The 23,375-nt window shown below is 42.6% G+C and overlaps 1 protein-coding gene across 1 annotated transcript in view; it reads right to left on the reverse strand.

Moving 5' to 3' along the window:
• CFAP47 (cilia and flagella associated protein 47) overlaps positions 1 to 23,375 on the reverse strand; it is a 1,765,744-nt gene that overhangs the window by 1,161,046 nt on the left and 581,323 nt on the right. Inside the window, exons 29-30 of the mRNA XM_029603108.1 lie at positions 22,564 to 22,789; positions 20,270 to 20,482 (exon numbers count right to left, since the gene is read on the reverse strand). Coding sequence (XP_029458968.1) covers positions 20,270 to 20,482; positions 22,564 to 22,789 — 439 coding nt within the window. The remainder of the gene's footprint in view (positions 1 to 20,269; positions 20,483 to 22,563; positions 22,790 to 23,375) is intronic.

The following is a 23,375-nucleotide window of genomic DNA, read 5'->3' on the forward strand; positions in this document are numbered from 1 at the left end:
AGTGTACTTGGATTTCAGCAAGGCCTTTGACATAATAGTTCTGCATAGGCAATTTATAAATAAACTGAGTGCCCTTTGTATGAGACCTAGAGTGACTGACTGGGTTAGAAACTGGCTGACTAGGAGGCAACAAAAGGTAGTGATAAATGGAGTTTCCTCTGAGTAAGGGGCATTACTAGCGGTGTGCCCCAGGGATCAATCCTTGGACTGGTTCTTTTCAATATTTATGTGAGAGACATATTGGAAGGATTGACAAGAAAGGTTTGTCATTTTGCTGATGATACCAAATCTACAACATAGTAGACAGCCAGGAAGGTGTAGAAAAAATGAGGAGGGATCTAGTGAAGCTCAAAGAATGGTCTAGGATATGGCAGATATGATTTAATATTAAAAAATGTACAGTAATGCATTTAGACTGCAAAAACACAAGGGAGAGGTACAGTACTGACAATGAAATTCTTCTAAGCACAAAAGAAGAGCAGGATCTGGGTTTGATTGTATCTGATGACCTGAAGGTGGCCAAACAGGTGAATAAAGCAACAGAAAAATCCAGAAAGAAGCTTGGCTATATAGGGAGAGGAATTGTCAGCAAAAAAAGGGAGGTGATATTGCCTCTATATAGGTCCCTCATGAGACCTCGTCTGGTATACTGTGTATAATTCTGAGATCACATCTTCAAAAGGATATGAACTGATTGGAATCGGTCCTGAGGGTGGGTACTAAAATGGTCAATGGTCTTCATTCCAAACCATATGGGGATGGACGTAAAGATTTAAACATGTATACCCTAGAGCAGGGGTGGGCAATTCCGGTCCTCGAGGGCTGCAAACCAGTCGGGTTTTCAGGATACCCCTAATGAATATGCATGAAATAGATTTGCATACAACTGAGGCAGTGTGTATGCAGGTCTCTCTCATGCATACACCCCTGCCCTAGAGGAAAGGCGAGATAGAGGAGATATGATAGAGACATTTAAATATCTCAAAGGATTCCATGCACAGGAGGTGAGCCTTTTTCAACGGAAAAGAAGGTCTAGAATAAGGGGTCAAGGGTGAGGGTGAAAGGGGGGAAACAAGAATAATCTTTGAAAATATTTCTTTACATAGAGGGTAGTGGATGAATGGAATGGCCTCCCAGTGGAAGTGGTGGAAACAAAAATTGTATCTGAATTTAAAAAGGCATGGCATAAATACAGGGAATCTCTGGGAGAGAGATTGGAATTGTAAAGCTAAATTAGTTGTGTAGATGGGCAGACCAGATAGGCCATTCAGTCTTTTTTTGCTGTCATGTTTCTATGTTTCCTTGTTAACTTGATACATGCAACTAAGATCATCAACCTTTCCCTAGATGAAGGATCAATGCCAGATATCCTGAAAGGAGCCATAATCAAGCCAATCATTAAGAAAAAGAACCTTGACCCCCTAAATCTGAGCAACTATAGACCAGTCTCCAACTTACCCCTAATAGCCAAACTAATTGAAAAAACAGTTCAAAAACAACTATCAAACCACTTAGAAAGTAATAACATATTATATCATGCACAACATGGTTTCCACAAACACCACAGTACTGAGACATTATTACTAGCTTTATCAGACAATATCTTAAGAGGCTTTGATACAGGAACACATTACATTCTGATTTTATTGGATCTCTCTGCAGCATTTGACACTGTAAATCACAAAATACTAATCAATAGACTAAAGGAAATAGGACTCAATAACAAAACAATAAAGTGGTTTGAGTCATAATTAAACAACAGATTTTTCCAAGTACAAATCAAAAACACACTATCAGACAAAGTTAAACTACAAACAGGAGTCCCACAGGGTTCAGCCCTGTCCGCAACACTCTTTAACATTTACCTCCTCCCAGTATGTCACCTACTTGTTGGACTTGGAATAATACACTACATATACGCGGATGACATACAACTACTGTTACCCATCGTAAACACAATCGAAGAAACAATGAAACTGGCTAATATGTATCTTGAAATAATAAAACAATCCCTAAACCAAATGGAACTGGTAATAAACATTGATAAAACTGAATTCTTAAACCTAGAACGAAAAAATATACACCCTACGCAACCTACAATCGCAATCAAAAATAATCAAACCGTAGAGTTAGCAATAAAAGTATGGAATCTAGGGGTAATAATTGACCCTGAGCTTATTTATTCATTTATTTATTTATTTAAAATTCTTCTATACCGTTGTTAAGTTGGAAAACCATCACAATGGTTTACAGAAAGGCACAATAAAGAAAATTATAAGTGGTATAGATTACAAATTGAACATGTGCCATCATAGTACGGTAACATATTTTAGTATGATAAACTATGTGTTTAAGTCAAGCCTATATGTTGGTTAATAAACTGTTAAGCGGTCTGTTAAGGCACCCTTAGACTTGCAACTCCCACTCAGGCTCCACACATCCTCCATACCTAACAGGGAAGTATACAAAGGATCCCTACACGCCGCCCCCACTAAATCCACCCAGCTAACAACCACTAGAGAACAGGCCTTCTCGACAGCGGGACCTAGCATATGGAATGCCATCCCCCCGGAGCTCAGACAGGAACCTTGTTTGCGGACATTCAAGAAAAAGCTCAAGACCTGGCTATTTCGTCAAGCCTTCCTGTAACTAAACCAACACCAGCTAGGTTATAGAATAGGTCGTGGATATTAGACTGGTAACTAGACAATCTTCAGCAAAGTCACTATTACAGCACCGTTATTGTTACTGAGTTACTCTTTCCGCTGCTAGCGTCTTCTTCTCCCTACCCCAGTACCCCTGTTTTATTGTAACTTTCCTGCAACTTGTTTTTTGTTAAGGTTAAGGTTTCTTGTCACACTGTTCATTGTAAACCGATTTGATATGATATTTTTCATGAAGGTCAGTATAAAAAAAGTATAAATAAATAAATAAATAAATAAATAAATAAATAAATAAATCTGACATTAATATGTATTTGTAGGTAAAAATAACAACTGCTTGCTTGGTGCGTCCTTATCTCTCAACTGTTTTTCTCCTTCTCTTTGTTTTTATAAAAAGCTTGTTTAAAGAGCTAGGTTTTCAGGTTGGTTTTGAAAATTTTCAAATTTCTCTGCAGCCTTATTTCGAGTGGCATGGTGTTCCATAGCACAGGACCAGCCAGTGACAGTGCTCTTTCCCTTACTTGAGTGAGGTGTGCTGTTTTAACCGAGGGGACAGTTAGTAGAGCCTTGTTAGCAAATCTCAGGTTTCTGTGCGGGACATGTACGTGCAGTGCTGTGTTAAGCCAGTCGGCTTTGTCGTCGTGGATTAGTTTGTGAATTATACACAGTGCCTTATATTGTATTCTTTGTTCAATTGGAAGCCAGTGTAGTTCAATAAGTGTTCCTGTAATGTGGTCACTTTTTTTTTTGCAGGTCAAAATTTGAGCAGCGGAATTGAGCTTAACATGAAACAACACATTTCACAGAAATTAGAAGAAGGTTACGCCAAACTAATGGTCCTTAGAAGATTGAAACCCCTGCTAACACTGAATAATTTTTGCATAGTCCTACAGGCAATGATATTCGCGAGCACAGACTACTGTAACGCTCTGCTATTAGGACTACCTCAAGTTACTATTAGACCACTCCAAATATTGCAAAATTCCACACAGAAACCTTAGATCTGCTAATAAATCTCTACTAACTATTCCTTCTGTTAAATCAGCACGCCTCTCTCAGGTAAGGGAGAGAGTACTGTCGCTGGCTGGACCTGTTCTATGGAACTCCATGCCACTTGAAATAAGGCTGCAGAGAAATTTGAAGCTATTTAAAACTAGTCTGAAAACCTGTTTTTTAAACAAACTTTTTATAAAGACAAAGAGAAGGAGGAAAACAGTTGAAAGATAAGGACGCACCAAGTAATCAGTTTTTTCCTCTAATATCTCCAATTGCATATTAACGCTAGATTTGAACCGCTTGACAGTTTTTCAACCAACATATAAGTCTTAATTAACACATAGTCATTTCTTATTAAAATGTGTTACCGTTCTTTGTTGGCACATGTATAATTTGTAATCTATACCAATTATAGTTTTATTTATTTATTTATCAAGTTTTATATACCATCATTCGGATTCGTCAAAATAACGCAAACATAATGGTTTACAAAATACAAGGTTACAGGGATAAGGAGGGATAAACAGGGTTTCCAAAGGTTCAAACTGTCATTAAACATAGGGGGTATCATATGGAAGGTTACTGTTCAGTTTTATGTTTCACTTCTTATTTATAAAACATAGTTGTGATGAATTTCATTTATTCTTCAGGATGGATTGGAGGGCGATGTTGTGTTGTTCATTGGGTGAGTTGGTATGCTTTGTTGAACAACCATGTTTTTGGATCTTTTTTTTAAGGTTTTTAGGTTTTCTTGCGTTCTGAGTTCAGTTGGTAGGGAGTTCCAGAGTTTTGGGTTACCAAGGGAGATTGCTCTCTTTTGGGTTGAGGTGAGTTGATTTGAATGCGTTGGTGGTGTTTTTAGAAGTCCCTTATTTGCTGATCTAAGGTTTCTGTTTGGGGTATGCAGTTTTATAGAGGGGCTTAGCCAATTTTCTTGTTTTTCATATATAATTTTATGTAGGATGTATAGTACTTTGTATTCAATCCTGTATCTTATTGGTAGCCAGTGAAGTGAAATAAGTGTTGGAGTGATGTGGTCGTGCTTTTTCGATCCAGTGAGGATTCTTGCAGCTACGTTCTGCAGGATCTGGAGTGGGCGAATGGTGTTTAGAGGTAAATTGAAAAGAAGTGAGTTGCAGTAATCTATGTTGGAGAAAATTAGTAATTGAAAAACTGATCTGTGTTGCGTTCATGCCTATTTTCGCCCTCGCTCCACCCTCTCTACCTTTGTGGTGACTCCCCTCAGCTCAGATGGACAGATGCAGCCGCGGCTTCTCTCCGCCTCTTGGTCCCGGTATCCCCGGGCTGGCCTGACGCCACTGATCCGCCATGTTCTTGATGACATAAGGACCCAAAAAGCACGAAGGAAGGCGATCTATAATAGCCGTCAGGATGAAAGAAAAGAAATAGATGCCTGTAGTCTTAAAACAATCCTTTATTGCAGTGGAGACACAAGGGTAGCCCGACTCTGGCCGAGTTTCGCCGTTTCAAAACGGCTGCCTCAGGGGCTTGAAGCATTCGCGATAGCAGAACTCCACTAGCCTTTGCTAGTGGAGTTCTGCTATCGCGAATGCTTCAAGCCCCTGAGGCAGCCGTTTTGAAACGGCGAAACTCGGCCAGAGTCGGGCTACCCTTGATGACATAAGGGCACGCGCGCGCACTCCAGACTTTGTACCAGCAAGGGCGCGAACCTCAGGGGCGTCCCCCCGTAGTGACATCATCCATTTTCAATTTAAAAGGTCTTTGTTTGCTAACTACAAACGAGTTAGCAAGGAACTCCAATGGGACTTGCTTCGGCAGTCCACGCTACTTGCAAGAACGATCCGAGTCAGCAAGGGGAAATCTTTCTCCACTGCTCGGCCTTTTCAAACTTACCAGAAGTACCCGCTCCTCGGGGGCTCCGCGCTCTCTCTTCTTGATTTCAGATTGTTGGACGGGATCCGGTACTCGCTCCTCGAGGGCCTACGTTCCTGAAGACTCAGAAGACTCCTATTGCCTGGAGGCAATCGCAGACGTGAACACAGTGAGTCCTATTAAAGACAGGAACCGGTACTCGCTCCATGAAGGCCCTTGTTCCTAATCTCTAAGACTCCCTTCAGTCTAAGACGTTATCGCAGGTACGGAGATCGTGAGTTACCATTGCAGATTGCAAATAGGAACCGGTACTCACTCCATGAGGGCCTATGTTCCTAATACCTTTCTCAGACTCTCTTCTTCCTCAGAAGATATCGCATACCTATATCTTAAGGATTACTATTTCAGATTAACAGATAGGAACCGGTACTCGCTCCACGAGGGCCTACGTTCCTAAATCTCTCCTAGCCTCTCTTCTATTCCAGAAGCCATCCCATACACAGTTATTATGAGTTCTATTTCAGACTGCCTATAGGAACCAGTACTCGCCTGCGGCTCCTGTTCCTGAATACTGAAGATTCTCTGTTGCACAGAAGACATTACAGATATCTACAATTGTGAGTGTATCATCTACCACTGGTTATCCAGCATATCCTGTCTACTCACTACCTATAGTCTCTCCTTACAGCTCAGTAACTCAGAGATCGTAGTTCCAGTATCAGAGGGACTTCAGCCCTGCCGGGCACATCAACTCACTACTGCCACCTCTGGTGGTTCTACTTCCAGTCTAATAAAGAACTATCTGTGTTTGTCTCAATACTCCAGCCTAGCCGGTGGTCCCTCTCAGGATCTCCACTTGAGGGCGCTGTCATCTGCCATCGGCCCAGGGATTCACTATTTCTACTAAGTGTTACTCCTTACACTAGTAGAGTGGTATTATCATCTGCCACTCTGTGGGAGCCAACCCACTTCAGACCATTACTCCTCTTTCTGCAGAAGCTGATCCATATCAGATAGCTATCTCCCCATGGGGATCATACAGGTTGCTGGCTCATCTTTCTACAGGAACAAAGCATAACAGTTGCTACTCCTTCCCTCTGGGGAAGCAGAGCACTAACAGATTGCTAAACTCCTCCTCCTACAGAAGCCAAACCTATCAGATTGCTATCTCCTCCCTTGGGAGGAGCTGATCGATACCAGATCGCTCACTCCGCCCTCCTGGCAGGGTAAGAGCTAGCAGATTTCTAACTCTTTGGCAGATTCTGTAACAGATTGCTAACTCCTCCTTCAACGGGAGTATCCAGCAGCCAGATTATAACAGATTGCTAACTCCTCCCTCTCCTGGAGGAGATTCATAACAGATCGCTAACTCCTCCCCTCTGGAGGAGCGAACTCTAACAATCTGAAGTCAATGTTGGAAAGAAAAGGTTTTAAATGACGGAGTGTAAGTAGCTTATGGTATCCGTCTTTGATTTTTGTTGAGATATGGTTTTTGAAAGAAAGTTCCCTGTCAATTATTACTCCGAGGTTGCGGGCATGATTGATTGGAGATATGACGTATTTTGGTTCATGAGGTTGAGTGGTGATATTTGAGGAGAGTTGTTCCTTCTGTCTAATAATATTGATTCAGTCTTGTCGAAGTTGAGGATGAGTTTTAGGTTGGTTAGTATTTCCTTTATACTGTTTAGGTAAGTGGCTGTTAATTGGTATGTTTCTTCTAGTGATTTTTTTATTGTGCCTTTCTGTAAACCGTTGTGATGGTGAATTAACTTAACGATGGTACAGAAGAGTTTTTAAATAAATAAATAAATAAATAAATAAATAAATAAACGAATAAGCTGTTTTCTTGTCTATAAACAAGTATCTGAAACATCTGACATCAGCATTATTTTCATCCTGTAACAAAGATATTTGGACCAGTTCACTGGCAACTCAGTTTGATCCTGTAGAAGATTACTTATAGGCAAAGATAAAACAAGACAGGCATTAGATAGGGATTATTTATTCACACAATGATGAAAGAGCCCAACTCTGGCTGAGTTTCGCACAAGACTGCTTCAGAGACTTTCAAGGAGATAATGTTATGTGTGATTTTCCAAGATGTAATTATGGAAGATTGTGCTGAATGGAATCACCGTAGATTAAACTTCAACCATACGTTGTGTAGATCAGTATTTCAGTTCAAATACTAAGGCAACTGGTCTGTCTTGCTTTATCTTTGCCTTCTAGCTTTAACAGACCACCTTCCGGTTTGTTTTGTGGAAGATTACTTATATGCAGAATTTTTTGCACACATCCACATTTTACATAACAGAGCCCAACTCAACACAGGGACGGTAACTGGCTTGTTAACACACTTTGGCGTATGTATGCCAATGTGCGCCCAGATATGTGGCCATTTTATAACTTGCACACACATATGGGCTCATTATAAAATAGACTGGCCATGCACACAATTTTAAGTGTGCGTGCATCCAGGCATGTAAATTGGGTTGCTACCAAGTAAGTCAGGGTAATTTAAAATCAGGACATGTCTACGTTATGACCAGTTTCACCAGTTCATCCACCAGTTCACCCATTGTTGAGCTACATCCTCCAAATCCCCATGATTTAATAGCCTGCACTCCCCCCAATTACTCCAGACCTTTTAAACCCCTTCAAGATGGTTGGGGTTTTTTTGTTTTTTATAGTTATACTTCCTCTATAACAGAAGTAAAGTTACGTGGCAGAGGACCTGGCTGCATGCCGAGGTGCATAAGTATTTGCGTGCACATCTCTTGGCCACGTCCCAAAACGTTCATGCCCCACCCAGACCACACCCAGACCATGCCCCATTTTGAAACTAAGTGAGATGTGTGCACAGTGGGAAATACGTGCACATCTGGGTGGTTTTTAAAATTCAGTCGGCACGCGCAAGCCCAACTTGTGCACACATCTCCCAGTTGATGCACACGCAAGGCTTTTAAAATCTATCTCTAAGAATATTAGATTTGTCATGCTGGGTCAGACCAAAGGTCCATCGAGGCTAGCATCCTGTCTCTGACAGTGGCCAATCTGGATCACTAGGAAGTACTCGGCCAGTCCCAAAGATCAGATTCAGTCCTTGTTGCTCATTCCCAGGGATAAGCGGTAGCTTTCCCTATTCTCCCTGGCTAATAATTGTTTATGGACATTTTCTCCATGAACTTATCCAAACCCTCTTTAAACCCAACAATACTAGATGCCTTGACCACATCTTCTGGCAACAATTTCCTATGACATAAAAACCCCTTCAAAGCATGAGATCCTGCTGTGAGGATAAATTAAATAATGCATATTCTGTCTGCACAAAGATTGTTTCAGCTTCCCACAAGCCTGAACAGTGTATAAGAAAGCCTACCACCAATAGTTTGTACATATTAAAGAGCAAAATTATGACAACAGTAAAAATGAGCTGCACATTCTTCTTGCAAGTTCCAATAGAGAACTAGATATATAAATATCTTTAGATCAAATAAGCCTCCTTCAGACAATTTAATCCAAACCTAAGCTTCATTAAATATTTATTACTCATAGCCTTTGTATAATTGATGTCAATTAGTTTCTATAATTGAACCCTGTTGAAACTTTCATTGAGTAGCAAATACCTTGTCCATTTTAATTAATTTTCCCTAAATTTATCTAGCAATCTAGAGGGAAACCTGTCATGTATGGAAATTCTATAACAGGTGGGAGATACTGTTCATGCTAAATAGATATTTGTGCACAATGAACCAACTAAAAATCAAATTAGTAAATGTATCCTGCTTACTTCAGTGGTACTCCAAGTCAGAAGCCTCACTAAAGCACTGTAGTGTTAAATAGTTGTTAGTAATTGAACTATTTCTAATATTTTAGCACAACTAAATATTGAAAAATGCTATTTCGGATGCAATATCACCAACACTGTGGTATAGGACATAACAGAGAGCAGACACAGGATATTAACTGAGCAAAGCCTGCCAGCTGTCTTAAGCATGATAATATGGTAATATGAGGATGAAGAACTTATAAAAGAGCAAAGGTATATCTAAGCCACTCCATCAGATTGATGGTCAGACAAAAACAGGCACTTTCAAATTAATATTTCAGTGAGGTAAAAGTAGCAATTGATATGCAAAGACAACTTATCCCAATTGTGCATGTTAAGCCTAAGCTGCTATTATTAAAAGGATAAAATGTAGGATGTCAGAAGTCAACATAAGCACCTTCTTCAATCTATTATCAACAGAAAGAGAAGTGCATGCATTGCAATAGATGCAAGAAATCAGGTGTTGGTTTTGTCGTGGTGCTACATATTACCGGGCACAACACTAAGTGGCAGAAGAAAGTGCACAGTGGGCATTTTAGTACTGAAATGTTTTTAGCATGAAAATTATAATAATTACATAACCTCAAAAGAACAGGGGGAAAATTCAAGAGACAAACTCTTCAAATCAATTGTCAAATCCAGGTACTACCTCCGTACAACAGTAGGAGCTGGTCATTTGAAAATCATTGAGTCTTTTCAAAATGTAAACATGGTTCCAGAAAATCAAAATCCCTGCATTTTGGATCTATAAATTCCTACAAAATTAATGCATTCTACCACAAAAGGTCATAATATAAGTCAAGAAAGAGGCAGACACATGAGTAAATTAAAAAGTATTTCATTCACAGAAAGGGAGGGAGATGCATACAATAGCCTCCCAGCTTGCTGATGGAGACAAAAACAGGGACAGAATTCATGAAAGCCTGGGACAGAGGATTCTTAGCTGTGGGAAGTGAGGGAAAAAGCCAGGGATAAGTTGAGGATCCATAGCTGTAAGGGAGTGAGTGGTAAACCTTGGGATAAGCAGAGGATCCTTTGCTGTGGGGGGAGTGATAGTAACTCCAATTGATTTCACCTTCACGCAAATCTATAACTAATGTATATTAAGCCTTTACTTAACAAACACTGTAAAAATTCTCCATTTCTTTGTATTAACTCTGTTTATTTTTTGTAAACCGATATGATATACTAGTTCGAATGTTGGTATATAAAAATAAATAAATAAATAAATAATGCCACGGATAATTACACAGAAGTAATGATAAAGCCTGGGTTATAGATAAAAGATCCTTAGCTATGAGGGAGTGAGGGGCAAAGTCTGGGATAAGCAGAGGATTGTTAGCTGTGAAGAGTAAAGCCTGGGATAAGCACAGAGGATACTTAGCTGTGGGGGACAGAGGTGTAAAGCCTGGGATAAGCACAGAGGACAGTTGTGGGGGAGTGAGGGGAAAAGCCTGGGATAAGCACAGAGGATACTTAGCTGTGGGGGTGTGAGGGGTAAAGCCTGGGATAAGCACAGAGGATACTTAGTTGTGGGGGTGTGAGGGATAAAGTCTGAGATAAGCACAGATTATCCTTAGCTGTGGGGAAGTGAGAGATAAAGCCTGAGATAAGCACAGAGGATCCTTAGCTGTGGGAGGAGTAATAAAACCTGAGATAAGCATAGCAGATTCTTGGCTTGGGGGAGGGATGGCTAAGCTGTGGGAAATGAGGGATAAAGCCTGGGATAAGCAAAGAATCTTAGTTGTGGGTAATCCAGGATCAATGGAAAATAAAATAGGGTCTGAGGCAGTGATCTCCAAATTACAGCCCATAGACAAGAACTGGCCCATTTAGGGCCTCATTTTCCACGCCGCTCACACGCGATAAGGGACCTTTCGCACGCGAAAAGTCCATTATCGCGTGCGATACCTGGATTGGGCGGAGTCAGCCCCGGAAGAGGAGGAGTCGGGGCATCACCGGGGCCGACTCTGCGCCGACGCCGCGGACAGCGAAAAGGTAGGTGCCTTTTCGCTGCCTATTTCGCTCCCAATAGCTACACCTCCTATGGTGGCGCTATTGGGTGCGACACCGGCAACGATTGCACCGCGACGGTACGATCGCTGCCGGCTAGCGCAGGCCCTCCCCCCGTTTTGGCCCCTCATCTTCTAAAGTATCGCAGGCCTGAGATACTTTGGAAAATGAGGCCCTAAGTTTGTTTTTCAGCCTGCCATATTTTTTTTTTTTGCACACACCCCTCCCTTCTGAATCTGGCCCAAGGAGGAAGGCTTTTTTTAATATACAGTGGCAGCAAAGGCAGAAAGGCTGCTGAGATTTCCCAGACATCACCAACAGAAGAGCAAGGAAAAGTGTGAGGGGAGGAAGGCAGGGGTTTCTGTGCCCTGTTGCATCCCCCTGGCCAGCAGGGAGCATTATGCTGCATAGTCCCAGTATTGTTGGTTGCAGTGAGACCACTAGTGCGCCCTGGTTACCAAAGTCATGGGGACCGTGTCTGGGTGTGAACTTTGCAGGCCACTTGTGGAGAGAGGTCCGAGCTCAAATGTCAATGGAGATGTGGAGAGAGAGGCCTGAGCATCACTGGCCACATGTGGAAAGAAGTTTAGGCTGGAACCACAACAGTAGGAAGAGGAAGATGGTGTTCAGAGAAGGAATAGGGGATGAAAGAATGGATGAGAAATGGGGGAAGCTGGAGGAGATTAGGGAAGAAAAGGGAAGATGTTGGGAGAAGAGAGAAGGGGATATATTATGGAGGAGAAGGGAAGAGAGGTGAGATATTATGGGAGGAGAGGAGAAATGAGGGAAAGGTGAAGAGATGCAGGAAAAGAGAGGAGAAAAGAGAAGGGGAGATTCTGGGGAGGCAGGAAAGGCATGTGAAAATGAGGGAAAGGAGGGAGGAGGGATGTTGAGAGGGGAGATGGAGGGAGGGAGGCAGATGCAAGGATTGGGGAAGGGGGAAGATAGGAAGCAGAATTCCCAGGAGTATAACAGGGTTGCCAAACTTCCAAGAAATCTAAAAATATTGCAGTTATATTCAGAAGCATTTAGCCAGTTATCTGGCTAAATGAATATTTGGATGTTTATCCGGCTAAATTCGAGCTAGATCTTTTTTTATCCAGCTAAAATCTGGCTGGATAAGTCAGGGGCTTTTCTAGGGCATAAATGGACGAAGTTATCTGGCTAACTCTGGTCAGCCCATACACCTGTTCTAAAGTTAGCCAGATAAAAAATCATACTCTCAATGTTTAGCCAGTGTGATTCTTTACAGCTATATGGCAGTTGAAAGTAATATTACCAATTAGGGGAAAATATTCAGCTTTGCCTACAGCAGTGTTGCTATACTTGGTCTTAGAGATGCTTAGCATTTTTTAAAGTTCAATCACATTCACAGTTCCAGAAAGATAGATTTTGTGGCATATAACCTTATAAATTCTTGCATGTAGATAGAACCTAAGCATTCTAGAATAATCCATAAAAATGATGAATGAGAAACTACTATATCATATATTCCTCCTCAATTCTAATGCCAATTATTATATTTCAGCACTTCTTTTCTTCTTAATAAAAATTCAGGGAAACTTTGTTGATCATGAATCAGTATATTTGATTTATCTCTCTGCTACATAGGGGATAATAATCCGATGGTTGTACATGGAGTAAACACATGTTTACTTGCTTAAAAATGCAGTCTGATTATTGCCCCCATTCCCTTCACTGCAGTTCACAGTCTGTACTTTTAGTCGCGGAGAAAAGTGGATGGGGAAAGGGAGCATGGGGCTTTATTAAGAAATCTCGGCAGGTACTTTCTGGTGCATAATGTGTGCCTGCAAGTCCATGGGTACTCTGTACCCATATTGTGCATGCCACAGGGGCATTTCCTATTCAAAATGAACTCTGTACCGTTAGAGAGCCTCATTATTATCCACATAGCAGTTTATGTTTTTTTATTAGGATATTATACTTTTATGTTGCTTTTATATTTTATATATATTATATGCTTTTGTACACCACCTTGATTGATCTTTTTTGACCTAAAAGGTGGTATAGAAATCTTTGAGGTCCATATTCAAAAGCATTTAGCCATATTTACACAGAATTACCTGGCTAAATGAAGATTTAGGGATTTATCTGGCTAAATTCTAGTTGGATAATAAGTTAGATAAGTTAGGGGCATTATGGGGGCGTAACTGGGAAGCAGTGAGTCAGCTGACTAAGATATCCAAATAATTTCGATATTCTCTGGTCGCCCCATAGAAATGTTCTAAAGTTAACCAGATAAACTTGTCTGGCTAATTTTAAGATAGTATAATGATCATGAGCCCTTGTGCTGTGCCATGATTGGCGCAGCCCAGTAGGCGAAACCACTAGGTCCACTCAGACAGTTAGTGGACATGCCCTGGTTTGGGACAGAGTTGGGGCTTCACCTGTACCAACCCTGTTCCCCACAGGTTGAGCCTTTGGGTTGCGGGGGCCAGCAGGGCTTAGGAAATGGTCCCACAGGGCAAAGATGAAGAGAGAGTCTGGGGCCAAGCTGGGATCAGGGCAGGCAGCAATCAGCAAATCACCGGATACAGGTCAAGGGTCAGGGCAGGCAGCGAGCAGAGTGTAGTCTAGATCCAAAGCAAAAATCAGTGGCAGGCAACAGACAAGAGAGAAGTCCAGGTTTGAAGCAGAGGTCAATAGCAGGAGAGCAGGCAGACGAGGGACTGAGACAGGATCAGGCAAGGGGTGGGAATGAGGCAAGGCTGGGGCTAGTGCAAAGCAGGCTGGTCAAGGCAAGGCAAGGCTTGAAATGCTGGACAACGCAAAGCTGGAAGAGGCAAACAACATGCACTGCGCAAGGCAGGAGTATCTGTTGCTGAGGAAATACTAGGGACAGCTGGGGCTTATATATCCAGCTGGGGCTTATGTACCCAGCTGCGTGATGTGATTAGTGCGCACTCACTCCTCCGTTTCCTGCCGTGAGGCCTATAATGACAGCGCACTGTTCAAGCATCTAAGGGCCACCTGCTAAGGCACAACATGGCAGCGCCTTCGCCGCATCGGCAGCCCAATGATTCCAGCCAGTTGCAGATCAGCCTTTTAACCAGCCAAATGTTACAAATAGCCAGAAATATTCATCGGAATGGCTGCGCTGCTGAATATATGGGCTAAATTAGTGGGATTAGTTTATATGACAATCTGAGCCGCACAGTGGCTGAATATGTAAATAAATTAAATAAATAAATACTGTGGTGTAGCGCAGCCCGGCCGCAGGCAGGACCTGACAAGCTACTATAAGTGCAACAAGAGTACCAGAGCCAAACAGCAGGGGGCGCAGGGGAAGAGAAGAACTACGAATCCCAGCTTCCCTGAAACACCACCAGACAGGGAAGGAAAGCCTGAAGGCGAACAGGTGGCAGGCATAGAGGTTAATGAGGCAGACACCGATGAGTCCATGGAGGTGGAGGAAGAGAGCGTGCCCCCTTGGTGGAACTGGCCACAAAAAGCCAGCTCTTCGGAGTCAGAGGAGGAGGAGATGGAGGTAGGTTCAGGGATAGAGGAGTCCTCCAGTTCATGCATGGATACGGAGTAATCCAGGTGGGGGGGGAAGTATAATCTTTACTCTCAAAGGGCCTGTGGTGTTGGGGGCTGGTAATAGTGCTGAGCAGAGGAGGTAAATGATGGCTCTGAACTAGCACTGCTTGTAGGGGAACCAGAGGGCTGGAGGGGGAGGGGACAAACCCCATGTAATGCAGCCAGTTGTTACTTATTAAACTGCTTTGAAGGAACTATTCCTCTCTCTGTGTTGTCTTTGGGGATTGGGGGAACTGCTTACCCCCAACCCTGCCTGAAGGGAACTCAGAAGCCCAGCAAAACCAGGGCCAGCAGCGGCACGGACTCAGGGAGTTACGTGAACACAGCGAACTCCAGGGACTGGGGCAACTGGTGGCGACTCAGGACTGGAGACAGAGGAGCGGCGCTCGAGGCCTCATGGACGGTGAGCCATCACAATACATTTCAAAGCCATTTACACTGCAAAAATTCAACTTTATGAAGTAGATTTTCAAAGGTGTTTTCCATGTAAAAATAGCAGATATACACACAAAAGTAGCAGTGGAAAAAGTAAACAGTGGAGTGCCTCATGAATCTGTTCTTGGACCAATGCTTTTTAAGATATATATATATATATATATATATATATATATATATATATATATATATATATATAAATGATCTGCAAAGGGGTATGACAAGTGAGATGATCAAATTTGTGAATGACACAAAATTATGCAGAGTAGTTAAATCTCAAATGGACTGTGATAAATTGCAGGAGGACTTTGTGAGACTAGAAGACTAGGCTTCCAAATGGCAGATGAAATTTAATGTGGACAATGTTAGGTTCTATCTTAGGAGTTAACACCCAGGAAAATGATCTAGGCGTCGTAGTGGATAATACTTTAAAATCGTCGGCTCAGTGTGCTGCAGCAGTCAAAAAAGCAAACAGAATGTTAGAAATATTAGGAAGGGAATGGCAAATAAAACAGTGGATGTCATAATGCCTCTGTATCATTCCATGGTGAGACCGTACCTTGAATACTGTCTGCAATTCTGGTCGCTGCATCTCAAAAAAGATATAGTTGCACTGGAGCAAGTGCAGAGAAGGGAGACCTAAAGAAGTTAGGGCTGTTCAGTTTGGAAAAGAGATGGCTGAGGTGGGATATGATGGAGGTCTACAAAATCATGAAAGGACTTGAACAAGTTAATGTAAATTGGTTATTTACTCTCTCAGATAATAGAAGGAATAGGGGGTACTCCATGAAGTTAGAAGTAGCTCATTTAAAACAAATCGAAGAACATTTTTTTTCACTCAGCACATAGTTAAGCTCTTGAATTCATTGCCGGAGGATGTGGTTACGGAAGTTAGTGCAACTAGGTTTTAAAAGATTTGGATACGTTTCTGCTATTAATTAATAAGCAACAGTAACTTGAGATCTGTTTAATGTTTAGGTACTTGCCAAGTACTTGTGAATTGGATTGGTCACTGTTAGAAACAGGATGCTGGGCTTGATGGACCATTGATCTGACCCAATTGATCTGACCCAATTGTTGAATGCTAATTTTGATATATCTAAGATAGTTGTTTTAGGAGATTTGAACTTTCTTGTTGATGCTCCTAATTTGTCTCATGCTGCTATTACTTTACTAGATACATTATCAGCATGTGGGTGACAACGGATCATTTCTTTTTTTTAAATTTAAGTTTTTTTTTAATCATTTCTTAAACCATGTAAACAGATTCAACTTTTACAAACATAACACATTATAAATCCCCCCCAAAGTCCCCTCCCTTCCCTCCCATCCCCCCGTATGGTGGAGTCAAAGCCTCTGAGTCAATTTCCGTATTGTACAACAATTACATATCCATATCCATAATAATATATCTGCAGGTCTCTCAGGGCAAGTATAGTGTTGCATACAAGCAGCGTCATTTCTGTATTACAGGTTCGTTATATAATCTGAAAAAGGTTTCCATTTTACCAGAAAGGAGGACATTCTATTACATTTGGCAGCGGTTAAAGAGGCCAAACAATAATATGAGTGTAATTTTCCGTACACTTCACTTAACCTCGGCAGTTGATCTGATTTCCATCTTATTGCTACTAGGCTGCAGGCAGCAATGAAAATTTGGGTGCAAAATTGCTGCTGGGCTTTATTTATAGCCTCAGGATATACATGCAGCAGCGCTGTTTTGGCTGTATGTGGCAAAGTCACTTCCAAGAGGTTACTAAGCTATGTAAATAGTTCTTCCCAGAAGGGTACTATTTTAGGGCAATCCCACCAAATATGAAAATAAGTGCCTCGAGCCCTGCATTTACGCCAGCACTCTTCTGGCACATGTGCGTAAATCTTGTGAAGTTTATCTGGGAGAGGTATCATCTATAGATCATTTTGTAGCAGTTCTCTTGTAATCTGGCGGATACGGAACATCGTCTGGCTGTGCATATAATCTCTCCCCATATTTTAGCGCCCAGATGTTTACCCAAATCAGTTTTCCAGTTCACTATAAATTTGCAAGTTTCCGATTCCTCTGGGAGGAATAATTGATACACTTTGGATATAGACCCTTTAATCGTGTCGCAATGTAAAAAAAAGGTCTCCAGCAGTGACCTGCCTAGACGGAGAGTTTTAGCACATATAAAGTGGGTGACATGTACATATGCCAAAACGTCGCAATGATCAAAATGGAATATGTCCGCCATCCTATCAAGGGGGAGAAGGTCACCCTGGGACATCAGATGACCTATGGTTGTAACTCCCTTCTCCTGCCAGGGCTTTAGTTGCTGGGTTTGATAGCCAGCCAGTAGGTGCATGTTGTGCAAAAGGGATGTCTGGTAAATATACTTGTGGTCCCCAACCAACCGTTTTTGGCTTTGCTTCCAAATACGCAAGGTGACATCCAAGGACCATGAAATGCCCTTAACGGGGCGCCAGGTGCTACATGGTTGCCACGGTAGAGCGGTGAGTGCCATGGGGCCTAAAATGGCTTGCTCAATTTGCACCCACTGTTTAGGCGCCGTATGGTGGTTAAAGTCTAACAGGGATCTCAATTGTGATGCATTGTAGTACCACAGAATATGGGGTACCCCCAGTCCCCCTTGTAGTTTAAGAAGGTATATTTCCTTTCGTGACAGTCTGGGGGCGCCGCCACCAAATAAAATCAAAAATATTTTTCTGCCAGCTGCAGAGTATTGATGCAGGGATATATACAGGTAAAGATGAAAAAAGATATAGAAATTATGGCAGGACATTCATTTTAATTATTGCAATCCTACCAAGCCAGGAAAAGGTGCCCCGGTTCCACCTGCTTATGTCTATGGTGATTTTGTTGACCAAGGGTTGGTAATTAAGCTGATACAAGTCGGTCAACCTTGCCAATACTGTTGTGTCCGTCGGTTCCCGACGCCCTCTCTCCGCCCTCCTCACCTCCTTGGCGCCTCCCTCTTCGCCCGCGGGAAGATTGACTGCTGCGGCGTTTTCCTGCCGAGGTCCTCCAGCGTCCCTGGACCGGCTCCACACTGCAAATCGCCATCTTTCATGGAGGCCTAGGGGCGCGCGCATGGCCCCGACTGAAGTACCGGCGATAGCACGAACCTCGGGGGCGTCCCCCAAAGATGACGTCACCCACGACGGATATTTAAGGTCTTAGAATTTGTTAACACATCGAGTTAGCAAGGGTTTTGCCACCTAAGCTACTCTGCCTCCTCGGACTAACCTGTACATACTTGTGGCAACCCCGGACATCATACAATGCCCCCAAGCAGACAACACATTTATCATGGGGATCCATGATAGATATGGCCCTCATGCTTCAGGAGCATCACAGGACCCTCAAAGACATATCGACTCAAAATAAAAGGGACACTAAATCGAATTTGATGGCAGCGGCGATCAGTGGCTGATGGGCACCACCACCTGGAAGGAACTGACCGTGAAAAGAATATTAAAGAAACATTCGAAAAATCTACCTAGGGATACTACAGAAAGACTACGAGACCCCGCAAAAGTAGCCAAAAAATCCCATGGGAACTTAAAGCAAAGCCAAAACTCCCAAAGTAAGACTCAAAAAACCAAATCAACAAGGCTCCACAGAAAAAGAAAGCCTGAAGGGACCATGTGTGACCACGTGGTATAATGCATGCATGGGCATGCTCACTGAGGCTCAGTCAAAGTTCTAGAAACTTTGAAATAGGTTTTTGGTGCCAGGCTCCATGGATGATATCACCCACATGTGAGGACTTCCATCCTGCTTGTACTCAAAGAAATATAAATACAGTGGTCAATACTGAAAATGGTTTGTCCGGGTAATTTATGTAACCCGGAAAAAGCCAGAGATTTCAATTTCCTGCCCCACCAACTAGCAAAATTTTATCCAGGTAACTTTTTACCCAGGTAAAGTTTTGCAGATAAAAAAAGATATGGAAGGGGGCATACAATGGGCATGGCCTAAATCTATCCGGGTAGTGATGATATTCAGTAGGGATGTGAATCGTTTATCTGACGATTGAAAATATCGTCCGATATTTTCAATATCGTCAGATATCGGGGGGTCCCCGATAGCGATAGGAAACCCCACGATTAATTTAGTGGGTTTTCTTATTGTTATGGGGGGGGGGGGGCAGGAAGAAAGGACATAACCTAAAAACACAACCTGACCCTTTAAAATGAGTTTGTTAGTATCCCCCCACCCTCTGGCCCCCCCCCAAAAATTTTTTTTAAATACCTAGTGGTCCAGCGGGGGTCCCGGGAGCATTCTCCCGTGCTCTGGCTGTCGGCTGCCACTAATCAAAATGGCGCCGATGGCCCTTTGCTCTTACCATGTGACAGGGGCTATCGGTGCCATTGGTCGGCCCCTGTCACATGGTAGGTGCACTGGATGGCCCGCACCATTTTTAAAGATGGAGCCGGCCGTCCATTGCTCCTACCATGTGACAGGGACCGGCCAATGGCACGGATACCCTGTCACATGCTAAGGGAAAAAGGGCCATCGGCGCTATTTTGTTATCTGGCAGCCGACGGCCTGAGCGTGGGAGAATGCTCCCGGGCCCCCCGCTGGACCACCAGGTATTTAAAAATTTGGGGGGGGGGGGTCCAGAGGGTGGGGGATACTAACAAACTCATTTTAAAGATTCGGCTGTATTTTTTGGTTATCGGCTTGGGCGCAGCCGATAAAAAAAATCCCGATCGGACTGCAAGATAAAAATTTCAAGATGTGAACCGGAATCAGAACCGATACTGGTTCCGATTCACATCTCTAATATTCAGCACTATCCAGATAAATCTCAGTAGGTGTCTGGTCAGGTAAATCAATGTCCTAAAGTTACCCGCTAACTTCCCACTCACCACATTGGTCTGTATAGACTTGACATTCTCAAAGGTAGGTGCTTACTTGAGAAACGTAAGTAATGTTGAATGCTGCCAGTGGAGCTGCGCCACTCTTTCTATGGGATCAGAGGATAAGGACTGGTTCTCAGTAATTCCTGGAAGCATTTCTCCACTCAAGTAGAAGAGCATGTCATAAATAGTTCTTGTCTCTTTGCCAATGAGGAGTTTTTGAGCAATCTTTTCATCTGCTTTAGATGTCTCGATTTTAAATACAGCACTAGGGGAGAAAACATTGATTTCTAAAACAGATCAAAAAACTTATGCATGCAAATACATTGTAACAGACTTGTTTCTAGGAGTTTAGGATAAAACAGAACTATTGTGACTTCTACATGTAGTGGCTTTTATTAACCTGTTTGGCACATTATAAAATATTCAAGCATCATTAGAATTTCAAGCCTTATAGTGGGTAATTTTTAAAGAGTCTCTGCAAGTGCTTCTAGAGCCTTTCTTTTATGCTCATTTTCAGATAGGAATTACCTGGGCAGTTTTCACTGAAAATCAGTGTAAAGTAGGGATGTGAATCGTGTGCCCGATCATTTTAACGATCGGGTTCGGCTGGGGGGGTGGGGGGGGGGAAATCTGATCGTTACGAGATGTGAATTGGAATCGGTTCCGATTCCAATTCACATCACTAATTTTTTTTAGTGAGGCCCGCGCCAATAAAAAAAAAAAACCCCACCCCGACCCTTTAAAATTACCCCCTTAGCCTCCCCCACTCTCCCGACACCCCCCCCAAAACCTTTTACACATACCTGGTGGTCCAGGGGGGCCGCGGGCAGCGATCTCCCGTTCCCACGCTATCAGCTGCGCTAAAAAAAATGGCGCCGATGGCCCTTTGCCCTTACCATGTGACAGGGCAAAGGTAGCGCCGGCGCCATTTTGAATATTGGCAATACGGCCTGCGTGCAGGAGATCGCTCCCGGACCCCCGCTGGACCCCCAGGGACTTTTAGCCAGCTTGGGGGGGCCTCCTGACCCCCACAAGACTTGCCAAAAGTCCAGCGGGGGTCCGGGAGCGACCTCCTGCACTCCAGCCGTATTGCCAGTATTCAAAATGGCGCCGACGCTACCTTTGCCCTCACTATGTCATAGGGGCCGACGGTCGGGTGGGGGGGTTTTTTATCGGGCCATCGGCGCCATTTATATTAGTGGCAGCCAAAATGGCGCCGATGGCCCGAGAGCGGGAGATCTCGCTGGGACCCCCCCTACTGGACCACCAGGTAATTTAAAACTTTTTGAGGGGGGTTCGGGAGGGTGGGGGATTTGTTTTAAAGGGTCGGGGTGGGTTTTAGGGTTGTTTTGATGTGCCGGTTTTCCCGCCCTCCCCCCTCCCCCAATTTACGATTTTTCACGATAAGTCGGGGGAATTTCTATTGTATCGCGACTCTTAACGATTTTTGACGATTTAAAATATATCTGACGATTTTTTTAAATCGTCAAAAAACGATTCACATCCCTAGTGTAAAGTGCATGCGTTGAAAACACCCTCATACTCTGCACCTACCCAAGAAGGTAAAAGAGCACAGGCACTTTAAAAATGTCAGGTACATTCACCATTTCTTCGCTTGAACTAAACCCACCTAGGGCAATCAAGGCAGGTTAATCGATTTCAACACAGCTAGACTGTGATGAAAATCGCCCTGCCCATTCACGCCACGCCAGGTTCAGTCCTCAACCTGCTATTACTTTTACCAGAATGTGGATGTTTGACTGGCTCAATATGCCAGTGTGCCTTTACCTAAAGGGTTACATGGAAATTGTCTCCTTTCCCTACCATGTAGCATATGAAAACCACATACAGAAAACAGCAGTACACATCCTGCATCAATTTAAAATGTTATCAGGTCATTGTTTTTACATTGCTTTATTCTGGGTCCCTTGGAAGCAGATATGTTGGGTGGGAATCACAACTTCTGTCAAACATAGTGCTTTCTAATTGTCTCATAGAAAGTTTTGTGAGGTCATTTGTGACATCATAACCACCGTGGACCAGTCAGATTCAATGTGTGTGCTGATTTCTGACTTTATTAATATTAAAGCAGTTTCTTAATGATTCAGTAGGTTTTGAAATCATATTGTCATATATATTGCTTGAAAACTTGTACGCTAGAAAAAGTGAGACTCGTGAGGTCCATACTGAAAGCCTGTGTGCAGATAACCTTTTGAGTTACGTGCACAAAAAAAAGAAGAGCTTTCAGTATCTCCCCTGCCCACCGCAACAGAGATATCTCCCCTTGAGTTATTAAGTCCTAAGCATGCCCTATCCCAATAAATAGTGTAAGAATCACAGTACTACCTTCTCAGAGACTGTGGAATAGAAACAGGATTACTTCCCTCAGCCCAACCAAAAAGAGTGAACCACATCTGAATGGCAGCAACCACTTTCTGAAAGAAGATCCATTCCTCAGTGTCCTCTTCAGGAAAAAAGAGCAGTTCAAACCTGTCCTTCCTTCCCTGGCCATGGTCGTCAGCTTCTTCATTTTTTATCTTCACACTCTCAGTGATATTGTCATAGCTGGGGTCTAATTTAACACAAAATTATTCAAAGTATTGGTACATTAAAATCAATATTTTAAATCTGTAAAGCATATAACACTAAATGAAACAGTGGGATTTTTAATTAATTAAGTAATTGCTTTCATTAATCTGTTGATGACAAGTACCATGGTATTATTTATTTTGCATCAGCAGATTCAATAAGAAATCATAAATTAATTTGTGAAAAAGCAGTCATAAGTTTATAGTCTACAACAGTTAAACTAGTGTAAATGCAATAAATATTGCACACATCCACATTTTCCAAGCCCTCTGAAAGTACATAGAGAGGTCAATATTTAAAACAAAATGTCTATGTAAATTAGTCAGTTAACTTACAAGAGATATTCAGCAGCATGGCTATGCTACTGAATATCGCCTTATTTGGAGATGACATCAACATACTCAATAAATCACTTGACACACCAAGTGGCAGCATATGCTTGATGCACAGAGTGAATGCCTCCTTAATCTTCCTGCCCAACTCAAATCAAAAATTGCAGATGACAGTATCGAGGTCATCATCCACAGCATTTTGGAGCTCAGATCCGAAGGCTCTTGACTGGATCTTTG

This window comes from Rhinatrema bivittatum, chromosome 5, assembly GCF_901001135.1.
Source record: "Rhinatrema bivittatum chromosome 5, aRhiBiv1.1, whole genome shotgun sequence".
Taxonomy (NCBI): Eukaryota; Metazoa; Chordata; class Amphibia; order Gymnophiona; family Rhinatrematidae; genus Rhinatrema; species Rhinatrema bivittatum.